Source organism: Oxyura jamaicensis, chromosome Z (assembly GCF_011077185.1).
Source record: "Oxyura jamaicensis isolate SHBP4307 breed ruddy duck chromosome Z, BPBGC_Ojam_1.0, whole genome shotgun sequence".
NCBI classification, from domain to species: Eukaryota; Metazoa; Chordata; class Aves; order Anseriformes; family Anatidae; genus Oxyura; species Oxyura jamaicensis.
This window is the reverse complement of record NC_048926.1, coordinates 81,504,404-81,528,233: the sequence shown is the minus strand read 5'-3', so window position 1 is coordinate 81,528,233 and position 23,830 is coordinate 81,504,404. Positions and strand designations below refer to the sequence as shown.

The window sequence follows — 23,830 nt, the reverse complement described above, 5'->3', positions numbered from 1 at the left end:
TGGAAATTATCTGGTCTCTTTCTTCGTTCCCCGTCCTTTTCAATTTCTTGTTATCAGATTACCACAGATGCTTCCTAGCATCTTGTTGCTTCCTAGTCTTGCTGCTCTCCACCCCTTTCCACTGCATTCTGCCTTACAACCTCTGACAGTTCTGCTTCTTCTTCCATTTTCTCTTCCTCATCTAGCGTCCCTGAAGACTAATGCTGCCTGAGTCTGAGCTACTCTCTTAAATCCCATCCGACTGAATCTCAAATTCAGGCAGAAGGCATTTGCCTAATTCATAGTGCGTTGTAATAGGATTTATTTTTTCTTTTAAATATTTTATTCAGATAAATAAATAAATAAATAAGTCGCATATTGAGATGATTATCTGTCATCCCCATTAATTGATGCTAATTCAAAAAGTGTCCTTTTGTCTGTTAAATATTCCTGAGGGAACAATGTCCAAAGACAACATAGAGGAGCAGCCGATGATGAACAAAGTCGCTCTTTTTCATCTTTCTTGTGATGAAAAGTGGGCTGTCTCTGACTTTGTTTCAAACAGTGATAGAACCATCTTTAGACCATAATGTTTCTTGTATTGCTGATTCGTGTGGGCTGGTTTGGAAATACAGAACTTGATGATTTTCAGTGTCACGCCTGTAATCCCCCAAATAATAATTCATCAGTAGTCAATTCAGGAACAATCAACAAGCAATATTCATCTAAGCATACAGTATAGTTGTGGAGTTGACAGCATGCATTGCCCTAAATATATTTCTCACCTTTGTGTTAGTAACTCCTAGATAAGGCTCTGTCAGCTTTCTGTGAAGACTGTGGCTCTGAAAAATAATTGATTTATTAGGTGAAATATAGATGTTTATCTGCTATCTTTTATAATCTCTTTAACTAATCTTAGATTTAGAGGAAAAAAAAGAATAAAAATAAAGTATTTCTCTTCTGCTCTGGAGCACCAAGATGCTGTCATGTTTCAGACAAGTAAATATGCCTCTTTTTAAAGCCATTCATATATTATTAGAATAGTCAAACGAAATACAGTCACGGCTCACACAAAAATTCATTAAGGAAATGTGATGAAAACCTTCATTTCCAACCTCAGATGTTTAATGAGTCAGTAACTGTTCTTTTTCAGATAAAATGCAGAGAAATATAAATTAAGGGGAAACTTCAAAACAAGAAAGATCCAACATTAAAAAAAAGCTTATTCAAATGCCAGAATAAAAAGGCAAAAAAAAAAAAAAAAAAAAAAGATCAAGTCTCACAGCAGACAAAAAAGCTCAGAGCTATTTCTCCCTTCCTCCTCCTGACGTCCATGGTTACGTGGGAGCAGGGTTGCACTGTGGTTGCAAGGCACCAGTCAATATGATGGCCACAAATATTTAGTGTATTTAGGAAAAGATTGTTATAGCTCTGGACCGTCAAATATTGGAACCTCAGGGCTGTGCTGAAAATTTCATTTCTCTGGAACTGCTGAAAGGGACCAAAAGCAAATTGTCAACCGTGCAACTCAGAGCATGGGCACACAAACCTGGAAGGTGGCTGTCGAATACAATTGCGACTGAAAGGATACATCAGAAGTAAACTTTATATTAGAGTACAGTTATATGGTTACAGAAAACTCTTTTGGTTCTCAGTGCAACCAGAAAATAACTTAAAAAAAATTATTGAGACAGCCAAATTGAAAAAAAAAAAACAAGAAAAGAAAAGATACAGAGACAGCCAAGTATTCTTTTATTTAGGTAACTTGATAGGCAGTTATAAGAAAAAGACTGAATTTACAGACAACCCAGGCACTAAAACTCTCAATGAAAATTAAGAATCAAGCATTTTTTAACTTCACACCAAATATCTATGTCCTTAGACAAGAAAACAGCTTAAAATGTATGACCCAGAGGAAAATTCAGGCAGCTATGTACAGCCAGATTTATAGTTTGCACAAGCAGTATAACACAGCCACTAAACCCAATCTTACTCCAAGAAGTTCAAGATAGGTCAACAACAGTAGAAATACAGAGAAAAAGATTTTTTTTTAGAACAAAGATTTTGCAAATGAAGGGCGAAAATATGTGGAATACTACTTGCTGTGCTAGGAAACCTAGGAAACACTGGGTAGCCTCGAAGAAGTAATAAGGTAATTTGGGAAAAATAAAATAAAATAAAAATAATAATAAAAAAAGAGAAAACCAAAACAGTAATTAAATATTTGAAGAAATATGGAGCAGGAAGTTAGATAGTTAGCTAGACAAGGAAAGTACACTGTCAGATCATAATGTGTTCAGACGGAAATACAATAAAGAAAAACACCTAAGAAGGCTAGGACAGATGTGTGCTTAAGATTGATGCAATTGTGTCTCAGACTGGTGCTCCAAACGTCCAACAGTCATGAAGTATTGCTAATTACTTAAAATGCACTGCTTGACTAGGCTTATGTAAAGCATAACATAAGACTCAACAAAAAGATCTGGAGACTGAAACACGAAGTATTTACATTCTGTGGCAGAAATCACTGTGGTCTGTGGAGGAATTCATTCAGGAAAAGACAATCTGTAAAAACAGGTGAAAGTCACATCTTCAAAACCAGAAAGAGTGATAGTATGAGTTTATATGGACTTCCCTTATTAACAAGAATTTGATAATAGATGGGAATTAAATAAACTATTTGTATGAGAGATTATAGTGAAAGGAACTTGACATTTTGGTGACTGAAATAATAGAAAAAGGCAGTATGATTCATATTATATATATATATATATATACACATATTTATGTGTAAGCTCCAAATGATTTTTCAGTCAGCCTTCTTCTTTTCCATTCCTCCTCATGCTGGTGTTACAGGACAGAGGAGGAAACGGAGGAGACAACATGAGTCCTCCACAACCCCTGCTTTCAAGTGGACTTGTAATTGCTCATTCAGTTGCAGGACCCCAGTGACATTTCAGGTATCGAGAAGCAGTTCTAAATCTGAGTAATATTAACCCTGGGGAAAAAAAATAGAACAACAGCAAAACAAGCAAACAAAAAACTACAAATCTTGTATTTTCTCAAGATATTGAGAGGTTATGAAACATGAAGGCTGTTTGGAGGGGAGATGGCTTTAAGCAGAGATGACCTGCAAATAAGTAAAACTCTAAGAGAGAAAAATAATCATTAGACTCTCTAAAGTTGTCCAAAAGTAGCTGATGTAGGTGATGTGTGTTGGCTGTAAAGACCAGTAAATTTTGAGGGTGTTGTAGTATTTGGAATGCTGATTTATGAGCACAAGAGTGTTCCCCAATTAACTACACAGAGTTAACAGGCATCGTCTGGAAGAACAAACAGGAACTTGAGGAAAGGGCTCACCACTGGTGATGGTTCAGCAGAGACTCGACAGCTGTCAGGAACTACTGCCAGAAAGGTTCACTCTGAAAATCTGATGAGATGCCTTCTGGACCAGCAAAATGCGGTAAAAGTGCAGAAAAAAAATGAAAAAGAATAAAACTGTCGTAAGAAGATTTAAAAGGCACCATGCTAAGGCTAAGGAACCAGGCAGACTCTGAAGGATGAGATGCTTAGCAACAGGAGAAGCTGTAACAGGATGAACATAGAGGGTATCTGCCATGTTAAAACTGATTATTTTATTATTTTATTTTGTTTCTAATGCTAAAGTAAATGTTTTCTGGTTCTAAGAAGACTCAGTGTCTAATAAAGAAGCCTGAACATCAGACCTGCAGAAACACGGAAGTTATGGAGACACAGGTCCCAGCCTAAGGGAGAACTGTGCAATTTCACTGAAGGCTAGGCAAAAACCTAAAAACATCCCTCTTAAAAAGTGCTCTCAGAGACACTGGGAAGGGCAAGGAGCTAAACCACTAACCCTTCCTGATGCTAAAGGCACACTACAACCCGTACTAAAGAAAATATTGAGGAGAACTGGAAAAGTGTCAGTGTTTGTGCATTGCTCTAACAGATAATGAAGCTGGAATTTTGTGTTGAAAAAAACTCCTGGATCAATCAGCAAAGATAACTTTAATAGTCAGTATGACTATTATTCGTCAGTCCTAAGCACTGATGAGTTTCACAATACAAGAATAAAAAAGTGAGGCTGGAGCTGAGATGCATCACAGAACAGAAAAGAAAAATTGATGAACTCATTCTGTTGTGCAAGTATAGTGGTCATGCAAGCAAATAAAGATTAACGTAGGGGAAGAGGCCAAATAGCTAACCTCTGCTGTGGCTTTGCACCAACCTGTGCCTCTGCCCTGCCTTCCCAGGAGCTGCATCAGACCTGGCCACACAGGTTGTTGGAGGAACCATGTCAAGTGTCAGCAGCAGCGATTAAAGAAATAGCTAAGTAGCATTAGCAGAAGGCCAGGAAGCAGTATTCTTGAAATATTAGAGACAAAGATACATATGGAAGGAATGGAAATCAATCTCCAGTAAATTGACTCAGCTTCTCGTAACATCCTATAATACCCACAGTACTTTGCTAATATAGAAAACAGCTTGAAGCTTGCAGTGCCATACAGGAATGGCTGAATCTGTATTTTAATTGCTACACACACCCAAAAAACTCATTAGCTGGTTAAAAATAGAGTAAAATAGTTAAAAAGAGCCATATGTAGTAGGAGCATAATGGTATAAAATCCAGGAAGAAATGTGCTCTTTCCTGTGTATTCTTGGGTGAGGAGAGGACTTGTAGTACTGCCTATAGCTAAGGTTGCCTGAAGCTTCAAATTATATCACATGGTTTCAATGTTTTTGAAATTTTATTTATTTGCTTTAATTTCAAAGCCTTTAACTATTTTGGCTACAGCTTTCCATAGAGGATTTTTGTCTCACGCCGAATCCCAATTAGAAAGTTTCAGGTAAAAATACTTTTAGCCATGGCCTAAAGTGAGTAAAACAATGTCGTTGCCTGCATAACACAAAAGATCTTTCAACAAGTTGTAGGGAAATTTAAATGACCACCTCTTGTCAGGTATCACAGATATCACATGGCAAGACCTGAAAGACGCCGGTGGGTTGCCTGTGTCCCAATGTTACTGTGAGAGAAAAACAGACACCAACAAACTTCCAAAGCTGTACTTAAGAAATGCACTACAGAAAAAAAAAAGAAAAAAAGAAAAAAAAAACACTTTGTCATTTAAAATATCACTTAGATGAAAAAAGGAGACACAAATTCATAATAATTCACTGAGGAAACATAAAGAAGATGACTAAATGGCAGCACTGAGCACGTGCAAATGAGGTTAAAATGCAATTCCAGGCTGAGAAAGGCCAAAATCTTATTCAGCCTTTGAGCCTTGGGCCATCTCCAGTCAAATATTGCCTCCGTGGCTGTCTTGTGTATATTTCACAACACGACCACCTTTGCTGTATTTTAGATTCCGAATAATGGGAGAAATGAGGCTCTTTCAAAAGCAGGAGTTAACTGAGAACTCAGGTATATTTCCAAAGGTAAATACATGTGGGTAATGATGTGAATACCAGAATCTACAGGGTAACAACTTATTTTTCCAAGAAATAACCAAAAAGAGAGAAAGAAAGAGACATGTATTTTTTAATCTAAACCAGTGGAGAGATATTGGTTTTGGAGCCAGTCATTAAAAGTGTTGGAAAATAGATTTTATAAAAATCACAGTGCTTAGCACTGAGTGCTACGTTTGTTTTATCAGTTTAAATTAAACTGATTAGCGTAATGACATACATAGAGAGAGCAAATACAGTTCTGAGAAGATTGTAGTCTCTTTTCTCACAAAATGTTCTTCCCTTTTTGACATTTACAATTGATATGTTGGGGGAAAAAAAATCAAAAAAAATCTCTACTGTGAATCTCCGCAGTTTCAGAAACTGCCTGTTTGAAACACCAGATCTGTCTTTTGTGTGTGTGTGTTTTGTTTTAGCTTATGAAACATTGTTGCAGTGGGGTGTAAATACATGTTTTCAGATAGACTTTATTATTATTATTATTTCCAGGGCTAATAAAGGCTTATTTGTTCGTTTGGAAAAGTGTCATTCCCAGCTGCTACAGGTGTTACACCCATATTCTTTTTAAATGTTGAGATTTCCATCTGATTGTTGCTTGATGTCTTGCTGTGATCTTTCTGCCAGGTTCAGCTTCAACTTTAACAAATGAATGTAGCTCAGAGAATTCAGTGTGCAGAGTGACTCATTTTATTATAGAGCTGTTTATGGTGACTTGATCTGAATTAATGCTAGAATAATCCCACTCTGCCTGTTACAGTGCTGCCATGTACTGCCTCCTGGTCCCAGATCCACTTCACCCCCCAGGAAAACGAGCATTTTTGCCTGAGCTACTTTGACCTTTTTCTGTTACACGCAAATCCACTCGCTGGTTGGATAAAACAGACATGACTCCAACAGATTTGGAAGCTGTGACATAAGGACGCAATTTTAATGTTAGGAGAGATAATGCTGGGTCTGGCGGCAGCCAAGCCACGAGGCTTGCCTGCATCCTTCCAGCCAGTGACTACCAGGGCAGCGGGTGTAGGAATAATGCTTACCCCAAGTAACAAACTTCCCGTATCTCCTGTACTTGAGACAGTTTGACCGCTGGTGAAAAAGAGTGCCGTCTGAAGGCATATTAAGCTGAGGCTGTTCCAGTATTTTGGTGAGTAAGCAGTTATTTTAACCAAGATGTTGTATTCTTTCTATAGCTATTGTCTTTCTGAAAAGGATATTTACTTTTCCCATGTCTTCACAGAAATTACAATCTATTTGAAAACCTGCTTATTTTACAACTGCTTCACTCTAATGTGAAAATAAAAAGACAAGGCAGATAGAAGTATTCAAATGCTTCTCTAAATAGGCGTTTTTTCCCTCCCCAAGCACAGGCACAGAACCAAATTTATCTTTACTTTTACTGGATTCCTGCTTTTTGAGCCAATCCTTCTTTTCACAAGAAAGTAAGCCAGAGAACGAGGTTCCGTTTCAGCACGTTTCTGCGTGGCACCTCCAGCATCAGGCAGATATTGCACATGAAGTTCCAAAGGCCAAGAAAACAGCTGTTTTCTCCCGTTTCTGATTGGCAAAAGTCATATTGTCAAATGCCTGGCTGCAACCTTCTTTGGGAAAGCTGATTCAGAATACAGTTGCCCTAATCGCCAGCTGGTGTGATGAAGTGACTCGGATTGAAATGCAATCCAAAATCCAGACAAAGGTATGGCTCACTCTATGCAATAAATGTTTATTTACTTCAATTTGTTCTGAGATCATCCTGCCGCTGTTACTTTAACTAAAACAAGAAACTTCAGACAGCATTCAGCATCCAAAATGGAGTGATGGAGCCAGTGGTCTGGCTCTCTGTGCTGAGGAAACAGACAATATAATTATTTACAACTGTCTTCTTTTTAGAAAAAGCGTAGGTCAAGATAAATTGACTTTATTATTATTATTATTATTATTATTTATTTATTTATTTTCCCAGCTGCATACTTCCAGGAAACAGCGAGGCTGAGCCATAAATCCGCGGGTACAGCTGCAGAAGGGCAGATGTGCCTTGAGACACCTTCGGGGACAAACCCGGTGCTTTCTGTAGCACCCACGGCGCTGGCAGGAGCAATTTTAGGCACACTTTTCCCCAGCACCACAAGGTGACTCCGGCAAGCGGGGGAAGGTGGGCGCCCTGTGCCCCCCTCCCCAAAAATCGCCTCGATGGGCGCCTCCCCGTGGCGCTGCCCGTGGAAACCCCCCCCCCCAGAAGTGGTTTTTATTTTTATTTTTTTATTTTTTTTTCCTTTCCCCATGAAAACCCCTCTCTCCCAGACGTGCTCTTTAATTTATTTTATTTTATTATTTTTTATTTTTATTTTTCCTTGCCCCATGGAAACCCCTTTCTCCCAGATGTGCTTTTTATTTTATTTTATTATTATTTTTTTCCCCTTCTCCTCCCCACCGCAGTCTCAATAAAGACGCGGCTACTTATTTTTATTTTTATTTTTATTTTTATTTTTATTTTTACTTTATTATTATTTATTTTATTTCCCCCTCTCCCGGGAGCTGCCTGTGGGTAAAATGCAGCATCACGGCGCTGCCGGGCAGAGCACGCTGCCCTCTGCGCGGCTGTGCTCCACGCAGAAAATACACACGTATATATATAAAAAAAAAAAAATAAAAAAGAAAGAGAAAGAAAAGAAATCGGCGTGGAGAGGGGGCAGGCTAAGCCCACTGTGTCCTCGCCGCATATATAGGCGAGCCCGGCGGTAACTTTGGCTGCCTCCTGCCTCCGCTGCGGGGCCGGGGCTGGTGCGGGGGCCGCTGGTGGCAGTGTTGGTGGTGACAGCGTTGGTGGTGGCCGTGGTGGTGGCAGCGGTGGCAGCAGCGGCAGCAGCAGCAGCAGCAGCAGCAGCAGCAGGCGGCGCCGCTCCGTCCCGGCCCGCCGGGGGTTGAGGGACTCCAGGCCGGCCGGGCTGTGCCTCCGGGGCCGCCGCCGGAGGACGATGGAGCCGGGCAAGGAGGGTAAGCCCGGCGAGGCCGAGCCGCCCGCGTCCTTCCAGGCCCGGCTGTGGAGGAACCTGCAGCTGGGGGGCAAGCGCCGCACTGCGGAGCCCCCGGCCCCGCCGAGCACCAAGGGGGAGCCGGCGGCCGCGGGGCGCTGGGGGGGGCTCAGGCGGCGGCGGCAGGCGCTGGACCGCGTCTTCTCGTCCTCCCAGCCCAACCTGTGCTGCTCGGCCGCCGAGCCCCCCGAGCAGGGCGGAGAGGCCGGCTCCGCCCTGCGCCGCCCGCCCGAGCACCGTTTGCCCCCCGGCAAGGCCCCGCCGGCCGCCCGCACGAGCCCTGCCGCCCCCTCCGCCCGGCCGGGGGGCGACCAGGGGCCGGGGGGCGGCACCGAGCCGTGCCGGCGTCCCGGGGCGCACCTGTCCCACCAGAAGAGCTCCTCGCTGCCCAGCACCGCCTGCCTGGAGCAGCTGCTGCAAGGCTCGCCCTCCGCCGGCACCAGGAACCAGGCGGTGAGTGAGTCCCTGGGCTGGGGGGCGGCGGGGGGCAGCGGGACCCCCGGCGCTGAGGGGCGAACTGGGGTGGACAGGGCTGCACCAGGGCTGCCCTCCTCCCTCGTCCTCTGCTTCCTCTGCCTGTCACTTTTATTTTATTTTATTTTTTCCCCTAATCAGCCAAATTCTGTGTCTCGGCAGCGCAAGAGGGACGTGGAGCTTGTAGAGGGGTCCAGCACGGAGCGACGGAGGTGGTTAAGGGATTGGAGCATCCGTCCCGTGAGGAAAGACCGAGGCCTGTTTAGCCTAGAGGGGACCGAGGGGGGGATCTTACCCACCCCTACAAAAAACCTGAGGGGACAGTGTAAAGAGGATGGGGCCAAACTCTTACCAGCGGTGGCCGGTGGTAGGATGAGGGGCAATGGGTACAAATGGAACCACAGGAGCTTTCATCGTCAGGAAGAACGCTGTGGTGCGGGTGACAGAGCCCTGGGACAGGCTGCCCAGAGAGGTTGTGGGGTCTCCTTTGGAGATCCTCAGCACCCGCCTGCGTGCTGTCTCCTGTGTGACATGCTCCAGGTGACCCCGCTGAGCTTGGACCAGATGATCTCTGGAGGTCCCTTCCAACCTCGGCCCTGCTTGCACGCGCCTAATAAATGACAGTAATTAGCCCATCCGTGCGCTGCTGCCGCTGCACGCTGGTGGCACAGAGTCCCCTCAGTGCCCAGGGCAGGGCAGCAGCTCCAGTGGGTGTCACGTTGGGGTGAGGTGACAAACCCCGTGTTGGTAGGACTGTAACAAACCTGCCCTCAGGCCTGCCGTCTGTCCCGTCCACTCTGTCCGTCCCCTCACCGCCCAAACCCCAACACACTGGGGGATGTCGGCATGGCATCAGCCTGGCCGTGCCGGCGAGGTGGGTACGGCTCCTCAGCAGCCCTTACATTTCTGCCCACGCTCACAAAAGCGTGTGGCACGTTTCAAGCTGACGTCTTTGGGTTTGGGCTGTGGGAATTACGGGAGTTTGGCTCTGCTGGGTAATACAGGGCATTTTAAAGGCTACCACACCTAGCAGTTAATACATACAAAAAGCGTCTTTACTTTTTTTTTTTCAGTGCTGTTCCACTGTCGCATTCAGCAAAGAAACAGACCGTTTATTTTCAAAACATGTCAATTGCTATTTACTTGCAGTGGAATTACTCTTATTTTGAGCAAGGTACAGTCACAACATTTGGAAAGAGCGCTGCTAATCCAAACAAAGTGGTACCCAAGCTTTCCAACAGTTGTCTTTAATGAGCAGGATTATGGCCAATTTCTCCAGGCAATTTCTAGCGTTAGCTCGGGCTGTGCCTGCAGACCCAAACTGCTGTTTTTGATGTTAAGTAAAGCTTTTCATGTCCCCGGCTTGTTGGTGGAGCTTAGAGCCGCTGATCGTGATGTTTATTCCGGAGAGGTGATTTGAAGCAGCTGTTTTGTGGTCCCTTACTCAACACGTCCTCTGTCCTTCTCATCGCTGGAGGTAGGGTCCCACGCAGGATATTTAACCTGGTTTAATTCACCATCTTCACGGGGCTATAGGATGGGAGGGGGAACACGACTCAAAGTACAAGGCGCTGCTGGAAGCTCTCCATTGGTGTCTGGTACTCCTCAGAGGTCTGTGCGCAGCACGTAACGCATTCTGTGACTGTCTCGGGTTTCCAGTTCAGTGTATTTCAGGAGTCAGGTCTCGTACGCCTCTGTGCTGTACTCACAGTTCAGTAAGGTCCCTGCCCAACTTTGGTCTTGGCTGATGAAATCAATAGTAATAAAGTTCTATATGATTTAAGTATCTTATTTCATCAGCAATCAGGTGAGAAAATGTCGCATTCAAATTAAATTAAATGGATATCCACAATGATCCAGAAATTGAACTGTTGTGTGAAACAGGCACCAGCGTTTCCTTGCATCTGTATTCCAGTCAAATCTCGAATGAATTTTAAAGCAAGTTTTAAATCTAGCAGAATCTTAGTTTTTTTTTTTTCTTTTTTCTTTTTTCTTTTTTTTTTCTTTCTAAGTATTTTTAACATAGTCATATGGACAGGCAGTATTTTGAAGAATGGAATTTAATGAGGTTCCTTCAGGCTTCGTACAGGTTTATTCTGTTGATTTTCTTCTCTTCAGTAACTGTGTACTAGATATTTTGAGGAAGGAAAATACTTCCTCAATGATGGGGGAAAATACTGCAGCTGTAACCAGTGAAAAGGACCATGAGTTAGCGGGGTGAATGGGAAGACTTGCATTTTAGGTCGCGTTACTATGTGCAGATTTAATCCGGGTATTGTACTTCTTGGCACAGTCACACCATTTAAAAATAATTTGATCTAAGTGAAAAGTCTGAAGTCTACGCTATAGCGAGATCACAGTGACCATGGACAATATAGAAAATGCTTTGCTTTCTTGGCATTGGATGAAGTTTCCTTTCCAGTGAATTGGACTAGCACTGTGCTTTGAGAAGATGGACTCTCAAGCAGGGAGTCTTCGGCAAAGAACCATTACAGCTGAGCACTGAATCCTGACCTGGTTCTCCTCGGAAATGAGCGCCTCTCGAAGCTGCCCTTGGGTTGCTTTGGGGAGAGGTGGACGCTACGACCACTCTGCGGGGAACTCAGGTTCCTTTCACAGGGTAGGCAGAATGTAAATGCCATTTACTAGGACCAACCTGGCAGAGCGCCACTGGGGTCAGTGCAGTTACATTAGCAAAACTCTTGCCTTGTTGGGTCTAGTTGGTGTATCTTGCAGGTCATCTTCCTGTAATTGATCCAGCCAGTGAAGGTGCAAGAACAAAGTAGAAGGTAAAGGCAAAAGATGTCGGTGAAAATCTGCACAGATAATGTTACACAAGAGTCTTAATCGCTACTTTGGATTTCTAAGAAATTGCACTGGGGAAGGAGGGTGACGAGGAAAACCGAACACTTACGATGTGCAAGGATTGCCTTTTATTTCTGAGATAATGCTCATACGAAAGGAGTTGGAGACAGTTCTTTTGCACAGATATTTAGAGCATGATTTGAGGGTGACAGTCTTCTGAGAATAAAAGGCCAAAATTCTGGGCAACAGGAGAAAGCTTTCTTTTGGGAATTTGGCCACTGACATGCAGGGAAGCAGTAGATAAAGCTGGGCCAGAAGAGCCTTGAACTCGTTAACAGAAATTAAATAAAAGTAGAAATAGCAAGCAAGGGGAAAAAGCTGTTGCTGAAGTTCATTTCTTTCTTAAGAAAGGCTGCTGCAGTTTCTCCAGGCCTTTTCCTTGTTGTATTGATTTCTGTTTACCTCCCAGTGACTGGAGATGCACAAGTCTGTTTTATGTTGTGTCGGACTCTGGCCCATCTGTTAACTTGCAGTATGTTAATACAACGTGTGTATATTGCTAACATGAAAATCAAGTGATAGCACAACAGAATTGTATTTAATTATATCCTCTGCTTAATTAACTGAAGATTCTCTCCAGAGTTTTCAAAGTGAACTGCATCATTTCTCAAAGTTGGCCAGTTAGCATTTCTTCTCTTGTAAAGCACTTAGGTATTTTAAAGTGAACTAGTAGCAGCTGTAGATTTACCGTTCATCTGTGACCTCATTCAAGGTTTAGTTTCTCTCTTTTTTTGCCTTTTTTTTTTTTTTTTTTTTCCTGCCCTGTTTTTACTGGTTGTATGTAAAGCTCTCTATAATAAAATAATGGCATTGAGAATAATGGATGGGTGGTACATAGGAATTGCAACAGCCTTTTCACTAAAGGAACCCCCAAAATACTAATTTTCTTCCCAGTGACTCTGCTGTAACGTTTTGGTAACTTTTTTGGTAACTAATCCTAATTTTGCTGTGGGATTAGTAAGTACTTTAACTGGATTTCAAATGAGTGTCAAAGCTCTGTTACTTCAGGGTATTTCGTAAATTATTTAAATACATTGAACTTGCTACATATGAAAAGCCAAACACCTAAATACAGCCATATTACTAAACTTTTGCTCAAGAAATGCTGAAAAGTGTTATTTTTTTTTTTTCTCTTCTGTAGTACTGGACACAGAAAATTACTAGACAGCATCAAGACTTGCCATCGGTTGCTATATTGATGCAAAGAGAAGCAGTTTTTTAGTGTTTTAGAAAACACGACTAAAGCAGTTTTAGAGCCGGCATGCTGGCATGTCATTCACATTCCTTCTCTGTAGGTAGTTCTGATTTAACTGTTTTGTTGTGATGTGGTGCTAACATATTAATAGACCTAAGCGTCATCTTTATTTTTTGTCTTGGATGAATTGCTGGTCTTTGGCAAGATGACCAAGGACTCTGCATTGATCCGAAGACTGAGGTTTGGCCTTTCCTCTCTTGTTTTGTTATTGATCCTAGATCTTTCTGATTATAAGTGTTATCTTCTAGGGAATTTTAAGCAGGTAGCTATAATATAAACCTAAAGCTGTAAGTTTAAATGAGAAAAGAAATAGAAAAAAAAAAAGTTTTCTTCTTCCCTTGTAAAACAGGGAAAGATCCCTCAATCTTTATCTGTAGACTTAATATATATAATATATAAATTAAATCATGTTTAATTCAGTATGGAGTGTTCTTTAGAGTTGGTGTCCATGCATGGAAGTAGCAGTGCACAGTCCATGTATTTCTGTGCTGGTGAAATGATGACAAACCACACCAAGCACACAGAAAAAGCCACCTGGAACCAGTGGATCCTCCGCGTGGGCCAGTCCAGGCACTCAGCCTGGCACTCAGAATTTACCTATGGCCCATCGATAAAGCCTGTTTGTTATCAGGTGATGTAATATTATGAGGTGATCAAAATTCAGACTGCACGATTCTGTTACCATAGCTGAAGGATTTTTTCCTAATATACTAATAATTCTTAACATTATTCAGCATCCTTTTGTTTTAGAAGTTATTAAATTTGTTGTACTATGAAGTAGCTTCCCACGGATCTCAACTCTGAGTCTTGAAAGAACACAATAAAAAAAATGACAGGCCTTATTAAAAAAACTAATTCCCTGGGCAATCCCTTTGGTTCAGCTTTCTGAAACAAACAAAAACTTGTCAACTACTTTAACGCGCTCTAGCACTTCCCTCCGTGTCTTTGTCATAAAGCTACTTGGAGAAATTGGATGTCTTTGAAGAAAAGAGATTTTAAGCTTTTATACTGCTGGAAGGAGGGTCAGGCAATGAGGAAGGAATACAGGGATGCTGCTCGTGTTTGTAGGGAGAAAATTCGTGTGGCCAAAGCCCAGCTAGAGTTGAAGCTGGCCATGGCTGTGGAAGACAATAAAAAAGTTTGTTTTTAGATATGTGAACAGAAAAAGGAGAACCAAAGAAAACATAGGTCCACTGCTTGATGGGGAAGGTCTCCTCATAGACAATGACACAGGCAAAGCAGAGACGTTTAATGCCTTCTTCACCTCTGTCTTCAACACTGATGATGGGCTTCAGGACCCTGGGTGCCCTGAGCTGGAGGACCGTGACGGTGGGGATGACAAACTCCCAACCAACCCTGAACGCGTGTGGGATTTGCTGCTGCACCTGGATCCATACAAGTCCATGGGTCCGGATGGGATTCATCCCAGGGTGCTTAAAGAGCTGATCTGATGTCATCGTGGGACCTCTCTCAATTATTTTTAAACAATCTTGGGAATCTGGAGAGGTCCCGGTAGACTGGAAGCTGGCAATTTTCTAGAAGGGTAAGAAAGAAGACCCTGGCAATTACAGGCCTGTCAGTCTCACGTCCGTGCCTGGAAAAATTATGGAGAAGATGATCCTTGAAGTTATTGAAGTGCACCTGGGGGACAATGCAGTCATTGGTCGCAGCCAACATGGGTTCATGAGGGGTAGGTCCTGCCTAACACATTTGATTTCCTTTTATGATAAGATCACCCATCTAGTCGACCAAGGGAAACCAGCTGATGTGATCTTTTTGGACTTCTGCAGGGCTTTTGATGTGATTTCCCATAGGATCCTACTGGACAAAATGTCCAGGATACAGCTTAACAAAAACATCATCCTTTGGGTGAGCAATTGGCTGACGGGCAGGGCTCAGAGGGTTGTGGTAAATGGGGCCACATCAGGCTGGTGGATGGTCACTAGTGGGGTCCCTCAAGGCTCCATTTTAGGGCCAGTCCTCTTCCATGTTTTTATAAATGATTTGGACGTAGGCCTAGAAGGTGTTTTGAGCAAATTTGCCGACGACACCAAACTTGGAGGAGCTGTGGACTTGGATGAGGTTGGAAAGGCCTTGCAGAGAGATCTGGCCAGGTTGGAGAGCTGGGCGATCACCAACCGCATGAAGTTTAACAAGAGCAAGTGCTGGGTCCTGCACCTGGGATGGGGCAACCCTGGCTGTATGTACAGACTGGGCGACGAGATGCTGGAGAGCAGCCCTGCAGAGAGGGATCTGGGGGTCGTGGTTGACACAAGTTGAAAATGAGCCAGCAGTGTGCCCTGGCAGCCAGGAGGGCCAACCGTGTCCTGGGGTGCATCAAGCACGGCATTGCTAGTAGGGCAAGTGAAGTGATTGTCCCGCTCTACTCTGCGCTGGTGCGGCCTCACCTCGAGCACTGTGTGCAGTCCTGGGCACCACAGCACAAAAAGGATGATAAACTGTTGGAGAGTGTCCAGAGGAGGGCAACGAAGATGGTGAAGGGCCTGGAGGGGATGACGTATGAAGAGCGGCTGAGGTCACTGGGCCTGTTCAGCCTGGAGAAGAGGAGGCTGAGGGGGGCCTCATCGCGGTCTACAACTTCCTTGCGAGGGGGAGTGGTGAGGCAGGTGTCCTATTCTCCATCAACACCAGTGATACGTCCCACAGGATCAGGGTTAGGCTGATACAGGGGAAGTTTAGACTAGACATCAGGAGGAGGTTCTTCACCAAGGGGGTGGTTGCACACTGGAACAAGCTCCTCAGTGAAGGAGTCACTGCACCAAGCCTGTCTGAATTTAAGAAGCGTTTGCACTGTGCACTGAGTCACACGGTCTAAACTTTGGGTAGGCCTGTGTGGTGCGAGGAGTTGGACTTGATGATCCTTGTGGGTCCCTTCCAACTTGGGATATTCTATGATTCTATGATCAAGAGAAAATAGTTTTTACTATTTATCATGTTTTACCCTTTATCAAGAGTAAAACCAATATTTTTATTTTATTTATATTGGATATCAAAGATATCAAATTATTAACGAATAGGTTAATAATTAAAATGTTTTTCTAATATGTAGAAGTGGAACTACCCAACCTAAATACTGCAATATGATTTTCAACTTGTTGTAGTAAATAAATAAGGAAACTAGACTAAATATACTTAATGTTTCCTTTAGTTTCCCTGAAGGATGGCTGAGGATCTGCTACTGTTGCTCTGTCATGAAGTTCTTCTGTGGATGCTCATCTTTGTTGCCAGTCATTAGCACTGGTAGCAGCCTGGTGATTACTTGGCATGTTATCTTTAGAAATGAGAGTATAGGTTTAGAGCTTTTTTTCTTTTTTTTTTTTATTTTTTTTTTTTTTCTTTTTTCTTTTTTTTTTTCCATTAAGGCCAGTTCTTGCTCTGGTGCCTTTAAGGCTCGGTGTCACTGATGCTAAAAGCAGAACCTGGTGTGTTGTTGGATGCGGTGCAGTGTTTGTGTCCCTCTGCTACAGCAGGGGAAGCTTTTCAAAAAATACATTTTTTTTTTTTAGGTGAAACGCTCCCTATTTTTCCCACTAAAGCATTACCTTCATCCAATTAGGATCACAAGTTGCTGCAAGAAATCCAGAACCAAGGTTCATTACCTCTGAATGAAATCTTGTTTTTCAAACTTTGCTCAATTTTGCGTAAATCTTGTTCTTTAAATCCATGTAGTTTTTCTCTATCCTTCCTCTGCTCACTTGAAAGGGCAGAGAAGAAGTAAATTTCTGTCCAGAGAAGCAAAACAAATTCAGTCACTTGTTTGACTGCTGTTAACTACTGCCACTGTCACGATACCTCACAAAACTGAACATCAGACAGCTTTTGTAATGCTGCAGCGCTCAAACTTTGCTCTCCTCCCTGCCCTTTTCTGGGGAAGTTTTACACCGGTTTCTCAAGAAAAATCTCGTTCAGGAATGAGTCATGGAATGTGACATCAGGCGGATTAGATGCTTTTTTGGAGAAAGGCGGAGTGCTGTTTACAGAAGGCAGTTGGCTTGAGTTTGAAGGCAGGGCGTGCCACGGGTAGGATGCTGTTTGGCTCTGTTGTGTTTGGTCTGTGGCATTTGCTCCTGCTGTGCTTGTTAGCAGGAGACCACGTTGGGCAAATCCCGTGAAGGCTTGCAGACGCCTGAACAAAGCAGAATTAATGCACCTCATGTGTATGTATTTTGCAGTTAAGCTATGCAGTACCTTGAAATTAATGGATATCCTTAATATGTTCCCACCTTGTGCAAGCTGTTCCGCTTTGTGTCCTTCGTGTAAGAGATGTCTGTACCCATGAGATGCCCATTTGCTGCTTCAGCTGCGTTATTAATTCAGCAGCTAGGCTGCCCTGTAGCTAGTGATAAATATTTTATGGAGGTAGGTTTTAGAAAAATATCAACATCTTCCAAGTGTTGTAGAGGGGACACAACCCAGACATTTTCTTGTAGCTCGCGTTTTGTTAAGGTAACTTATGCCTTGGTTTATGTAGTAAGAGAAGAAAAGCTATAGTTGACGCTTTGATTGGTGACTGCGGCCAGGTTCTCTTTCTAAGCCTTTCCTACGCAGTGCTGGAGTGCACCAACGAGGAAATGCTGAAATGAATTTTGTCTGGGCTGGCTTTCTGTTTGCTGGCAGACCTGGTGCATGGGAGAGATGCTGAGACCTTTTCCAGAAACTAATTCTCACCCAATTTGGACAGGACTTCATTTTCAGCCTGCGGCAGAGCTCCTATGCTCCGTCAGAAATCATAACTGCCTTCTAGGGACTCTGGGATTCCCTTTTACCCCCAAACCTTCAAAACTCCACTCTTTGTCTAAGCGTTGGCTCAAAACGTTTGTCTGATTCTCTCTGGCAAATAGCTCTGAGCTCTTGGAGAGTGGGGTCCAAAAGCTTCCCAGCAGGAGGAAGCAAACACTGACTTCCCACTGCTGTACCTGCTGGGCGAGGGATGACTATCAAATGAAACTTCATGCCCAGCAGAGAGAGCCTGTGAAGATCTAGAAGGCTGGATGAGAGTTAGAAAGGATTGTCAAGGCCTGTGAACTGAAGGTGAGAAATGGGGCTTTGGCCTTTCATTTTTAGGGACGTCCTTATCCCCGTGCAGCTGAAGGCTTACCGCCCTCTTTGGCACAGACTTTTATATTCTGCTAGAGTTGTAATTGCATTTTTAAATTTTGAACGTTATTGATGGTGGTTTCGATTTTCTGGTTTACTGTAGTTGATCTAACATTAATATAAAAAAACTGTTATAATCTCAGTGTCATAAGAACTGGCTTTTTCAATTCGGTTTTATGCTACATTTTTAGGGTAGTAACGGTACTGCCTCTGGGAATCAGCCAGAGTCCAGGAAATTGGATGGAATAAATGCATGTGCATAGTTTAGCCTTAGTCTGATACATTTAAAACAAACAAAAAAACCTACAGATAAAAAACAAACAAACAAAACCCACACACAGACAAAAACAAAAACAAACAAACAAAAAAAACACAACCTCACTGGGTTACAAGAATTGGGAATTTTAATCTTTGTCATGTTTATAAGATTTGTATCTAAGATTCAGCTAGGAAATGTAGCTCAATATGTAGGGTAACAGTTAATCTCCTGCAATTGCAGTGCTAAGATTGATGTTGCAATCTTTTCTGAGCGCCAGTGCCAAATAACAGTAGAAATGCTCTAATCATCTCTGCAGTGGAGATACACATTTCTGAAATGATCTACAGAATTTTCCATTTAAACTCGTGTCTGCACAGTTTGGTGGGTTTTGTTTGGTGTGGTGCTTTTTTTTTTTAATATTTTATTTTATTTTTATTTTTATTTTACTTTCTTCTCTTCCTTTCACCTCCCAGCTGCAGCGTGCGGATGCTTTGGTGGCCTGGCCTTTGGACTAGCAGCGTGGTGGATGGCTGCGTGGTTCTGTGTGGAGAAGACACTTTGGGTGTGAGGCTGTAGCAATATCAGGGCATATAGCATGTTCCATATAGCAATATAGCATATAGCATATAGCATATAGCATATAGCAAGGACTCCAAATGACGTGTTCAGTGTAGGTGCCTTAGAAAGGTTTGTTTCCATTTGTTGAAAACAGGTTCCTCAGCTCGAGAAAGCTTTCAGTCATCTCACCTGGAATTTCCTTATGTCACGGATCTGTGGGAGAACTGAGTAACTTCCCTGTTTACAGGTACTTCCTTATGTTAATCAACACCAGAAAATGAAGTGAGAATCATCTATAAAATTCTGAAGAGATGGAAAGAGAAATGTCTGGAGTATCATCAAATACTCTGTGCTGTTTTTCCCGGTATAACCTTTCCTAGCACCATCTCAACATGCAAAGCACAGCTTTGTTTTCGTTACAAAGTATTTTTCCCGTTGATTTCTGCTTTTCCTTAACTCGTAAATTTGAGAAAATTCTGTTCCTTTCCCGTGACTATAAGGAGCTAGGGAAAAAAATATCAACCATAATAAATTCACGGGGGGAGAGCTGTTTAGGGCCATTCGAGGTGTCCCCCCACCCCCAGATGGTGTGTTGGAGGACAGCACGTGTCTGAAGCCCTGTTGAACAGCCTCAGACGTTCAGAAGCCAAACGTTAGCTGCAGCTGTACAGCTTTCTGCTCTTTCTGCTGGTGCTCTGCCGTGCTGTTCCTCCAGACAAACATTAACTTCAGGCCTATTTGTAGAAACGTTTTGAATAATACGAGCTGTAGTTAGTCATGTATTGCCAGAAGCCTCTGTCAGTTGCAGAGTGGCAGGCTCGTACGGAGTTTGTTTGATCTTTTTAGCTAGTATTTTTAAATCTGCCTGTTGTGGCAGGTAGACCTGCCATACTCTAGTTAAACTGTTTACTAACATTAAAAAAAAATAATAAAAAAAAGAACAAAACAAAGTGAAAGCGTACAGAAGCATGCTTAGCAATTGTTCCAGCTTGTTTCTGCTTAGGACATCACTTAGCTGCCATTAATTATGGGCTGTCATTATATGTGGGGAGATCTTGCACGTGTATTTCTGTGACAGCTGCACTGGAGAATCCATAGCAGGTGATAGCCAGTAGGAGCGGACCCTAGATTGATAGACAAAATGTTGTGAAATGGAGCAGCTATTCCAGACAAAGCTACTCAAAATCTTTGCAAGTCCCCTTCCTAAGGAAAAGCCTGTCTGTCAGCCTCTTCCTCTGCCACTCCATCTGTTCTTAGCAAAGGGGAATGATTTATTCCTCTGGGTTTATCGTGGTGTGATTGTTGTGACGCGTGTTGCTTTTGTTGGCGTTGGGATAGCTGATGAGTGATGGAGGAAAAAAAGGGATGGGCAAGCACAGGTAGGAGGAGGGTGAGTACCATCCCTAGGGTGCCGGGGGAGATGGATGGATGCTTTGGTCTGCAAGATTGCTGCCAGCTGTTGTTAGAAAATTTGTTTTTAGCAGCACAGTTTTCATTTGGTTTCAGATTTGGTGAAAACAGTGCGCAGCTGAGCCCTGGAGCAGGGGCAAAGCAGGTGAAGAGTAGGGATGTGCACAGGCTTTGTGTTCAGCACAAAGGGCTGTGCGGGTGCGTCACCACTGAGCTATTTGGGTACAGCCTTCAGGAGTCACCAGGCTGTTCCCTCTCGCTGCCGGGATCCACCCGCAGGCACCTTGTCCTTTGCAAGGCGCCTGGAAAGGAGCGAGGAGAGGTTTTCTGTCACTGCAGCAGCCTAGGGCATCCTGGCCAGGGGAGATTTCACTTGATGTTGTGAGTCTGTTGGGGAACGGAGTGGCTCTCAGCTGTGCCTGCTGCGTAATGAAGTCGATACTTCAGCACTTTGAGGTTTGGCAGGAAAAAAAAAAAGAAGGCTAGCATCTTTTATCGACTGACTTTGTTAGGAGCAGGGCGATCTATGGCCCACGGGTTTATTTTTAAAATATGGAAAGGTTTCTTATCATGTTGCTGGGCACGAGGCTGAGGTATTAGAGACTTTCAGAGCATGGCTGTCAGACACTATTCTTTTCCTCATTACTCAAAGAGGGGACTGAAATCCGAGAAGGCAGCAATGTAAGCACACTTTAAACAAAAAGTAATTGAAAAGTGAGTTATTTTTGACTAGTACAACCTGAAGTTTTTTATGCTGTCTTCATTCTGAAGCATTTCAGAAAGGAGAAGTTTACCTACCTCGTGAAAATTGTGCAAAATACTCAATTTGTCTTGTAAATATATGGTTATATCACTCACATGCTCGTCACCATATAGATGTCCCTGCACACAAGAAGCAATAACTACTGCGCGGCTAGAATATTAATTTTCACAGAACCCAGGATTACTGCTTCATTCTCATTAACACGTTCTACTTATTTCTCCCAAGTTGCTGCTCACTGGCAAGGTTATTGGATGTGAGATGCCAGGTAGAGGAATTATTTGTCGCATCACACAGCGTCATGGAAATCATCAGTTGTGCCTTCTGTGCACTGCACAGATGGGAACCTGCACTTGTACTTCACGGTTTGCCTTCAGATTTGTTTTTTTAAAAACTGGGGAAAAAATGCAAAAGCACTGATGGCAAGCAAATAGCTCTGTTTCAGTTGTTTTGCAAGACCGAGGGCTTCTGGTGTTTGCAGTATTTCCACGTAAGAAAAGGAAGCAATCTAATGAAGTCGTCCTCTTAGGCTGTCGGAGGAACTGCTGCCCTAAATAGAGCTAAATGTCAGCAGAGCTGTGATTCGCAGCCCCCTGTGCTTTATTCTGCTTAGGCCAAGGGAAAACCCCTGCCATTCATCCTGAGCAGGACTCCGCTGCTTGTTGTAACTGGTAGGAGAAGAATAAACTCGCGCTCGTTGTTTATTCAGTTATTTATTTATTTGTTCAGTATCAGAAAGGGCCAGCCTGCTGTAACTAGCGCTTGCGTTTTATTTACGCTGCTTGATGGCCGATAATGGAAAAAAAATGCCTCGAGGCCTAAGATGCATTAAGGCGCCGCTTTGTTCAAGATGACGCTGCAGCATCCAAAAGAAATAATCGAGCAAAGTTACACACATTTATTTTATTTATTTATTTATTTTTTCCTCCACGCATGGAAGTCATGCATCAGTTCATGAGCCATGTCTAGATGAAGCGCGAGGAAATGTGAAAGGCAAGATTATTACTGGACTAGCCACCGCAAAAACACAGGATGAGGAGTAATCTTTCGTGCTTCTTTTTGGCAGATGTCTGATACTGGTACCTGCAGTGCAGCCGTCCTTACTGTAGAGGCTGGCCAGCCCAACTACTGCCTTAACAACTTGCAGCTAGGTGCTGTATCATCTCAGCCACTGGTGCACGGATGACAATCTGTCTCCTACTGGCCCACGTGAAAAAATAAACAGACAAAACCCAGCCTTTTAACTCCTCCCACCCTTGCTAAAACGCTAACAGCTTTCTCTCTTTTAGAGGTTTATCGTTTAAAATGTCTTATACCAAGAGGTTAAAGGTGGAAAGGTGTTTTTCGTGACCCAAAATGGATGTTTTCTCGTTGGACCATTCTGTGTAGAATATTCCTATTTCAGAGACTGTTTTTTCTTCATGGGTCCCTTGCATTTGAATTGATATCAATTTAAGAATAGAGCTGGGTGTTCATCTGTGCCGATCTACCAGTATTTTTCTTAAATAACTTCTGATACTTTTCAGTGATATCCTCCGAGAGACTTCTGTCCTTTCAGAATGCCAAGAGGAAGAGATTGACACGCAAGAAACGGCCCAGGAGTAAGCTGCTCTCCAAGTCAAGCAGCTTTCCTGCCCGTAGAGGAACTTTCCAGACCAATCACTTTCAAAATATGGAGCGTGCTTGCTGAATGACCTAGTAATGACAGCATGAGATTAATGTGCTCTGCTTGTAAACACGAGGTGGTGCAGCATTTTGGGGAAAAAAAAAAAAATCTTTGTACATCCTGAGATACACGATTTGAACAGTAATAACATAACTGCTTTGTCAAGAGTGTATTTTGACATTTTTGAAATTGACATTTGAAAGAAAATACTCATGTATTTTCTGACTGGTTCATTTATGGGAGAGAAATTTTCTGACAAGTGGCATTTCAGTGTCTTGGTAGATCAGTAGATCCAATTAAAAAGCCTTTCTCAGAAGAACGCAATTTCAGTTCTACCCATCAAACAGAAATTATCCTTTTTTTATGTGTGTGTGTTAATACTGCCAAAGGGTGGTAAGGCACAAATGTGTAGTGGAATGAAAGTTTTTGTCCAGAGAAGTTGTCACAGCAGTCACAGGCAAACAGCCGAGGAGGACAGTGAGACAGTTAAAAGCAGAAGAATAAACAGCCATCAGCTGCTCTGTTCTGCAACTTCCGTTTCTAAGGAAGCTACTTAGAAACTGGCATGCGATATCTTATGTAAAACTCTGATTAATTTGTCTCCTTGCCTGTCATCGAATGGGTGGAAAATAGGCCAGACTTTTCCCTCAGAATGGGAAGGATACCTCTTACCTACTGTTAAAATGATGATGAACTTGTTGACACATTCAAGGAAACTGGATTTTAATTTGGAGGAAAGCTGTCTTTTTTTCTCCAGGGTGCCTGGTTTTCAACACTGGATTGTATAAAAGTGGTCTTCAACCAACGGCGTGCCGAATCCATCTCTGGGCTCGGGATAGACTAATTCGTTACGCTTTCACATCTCCTTGCAGGTCCTGGATGCTTTCTCTAAGCCCCATTTTTTTTTTTTTTTTTTTTTTTTTTTTTTTTTTTTGCCAGCAGTGTGAGTTAATCAATTTGAGCGGCTGCA

At 42.9% G+C, this 23,830-nt stretch overlaps 1 protein-coding gene across 5 annotated transcripts in view; it reads left to right on the top strand.

The window, feature by feature from the left end:
• MCTP1 (multiple C2 and transmembrane domain containing 1) overlaps positions 1 to 23,830 on the top strand; it is a 287,020-nt gene that overhangs the window by 16,953 nt on the left and 246,237 nt on the right. For 2 of the 5 annotated variants that reach the window (XM_035310876.1, XM_035310875.1), the window contains exon 1: positions 8,009 to 8,948. The exons of 1 other annotated variant lie outside the window; for it this stretch is intronic. In XM_035310876.1, the coding sequence (XP_035166767.1) occupies positions 8,439 to 8,948 (510 nt within the window). In that variant the 5' untranslated portion in view covers positions 8,009 to 8,438. Of the gene's footprint in view, positions 1 to 8,007; positions 8,949 to 23,830 lie in introns of those variants that run through there. 2 more of the 5 variants (XM_035310874.1, XM_035310877.1) reach the window with 2 other exon arrangements.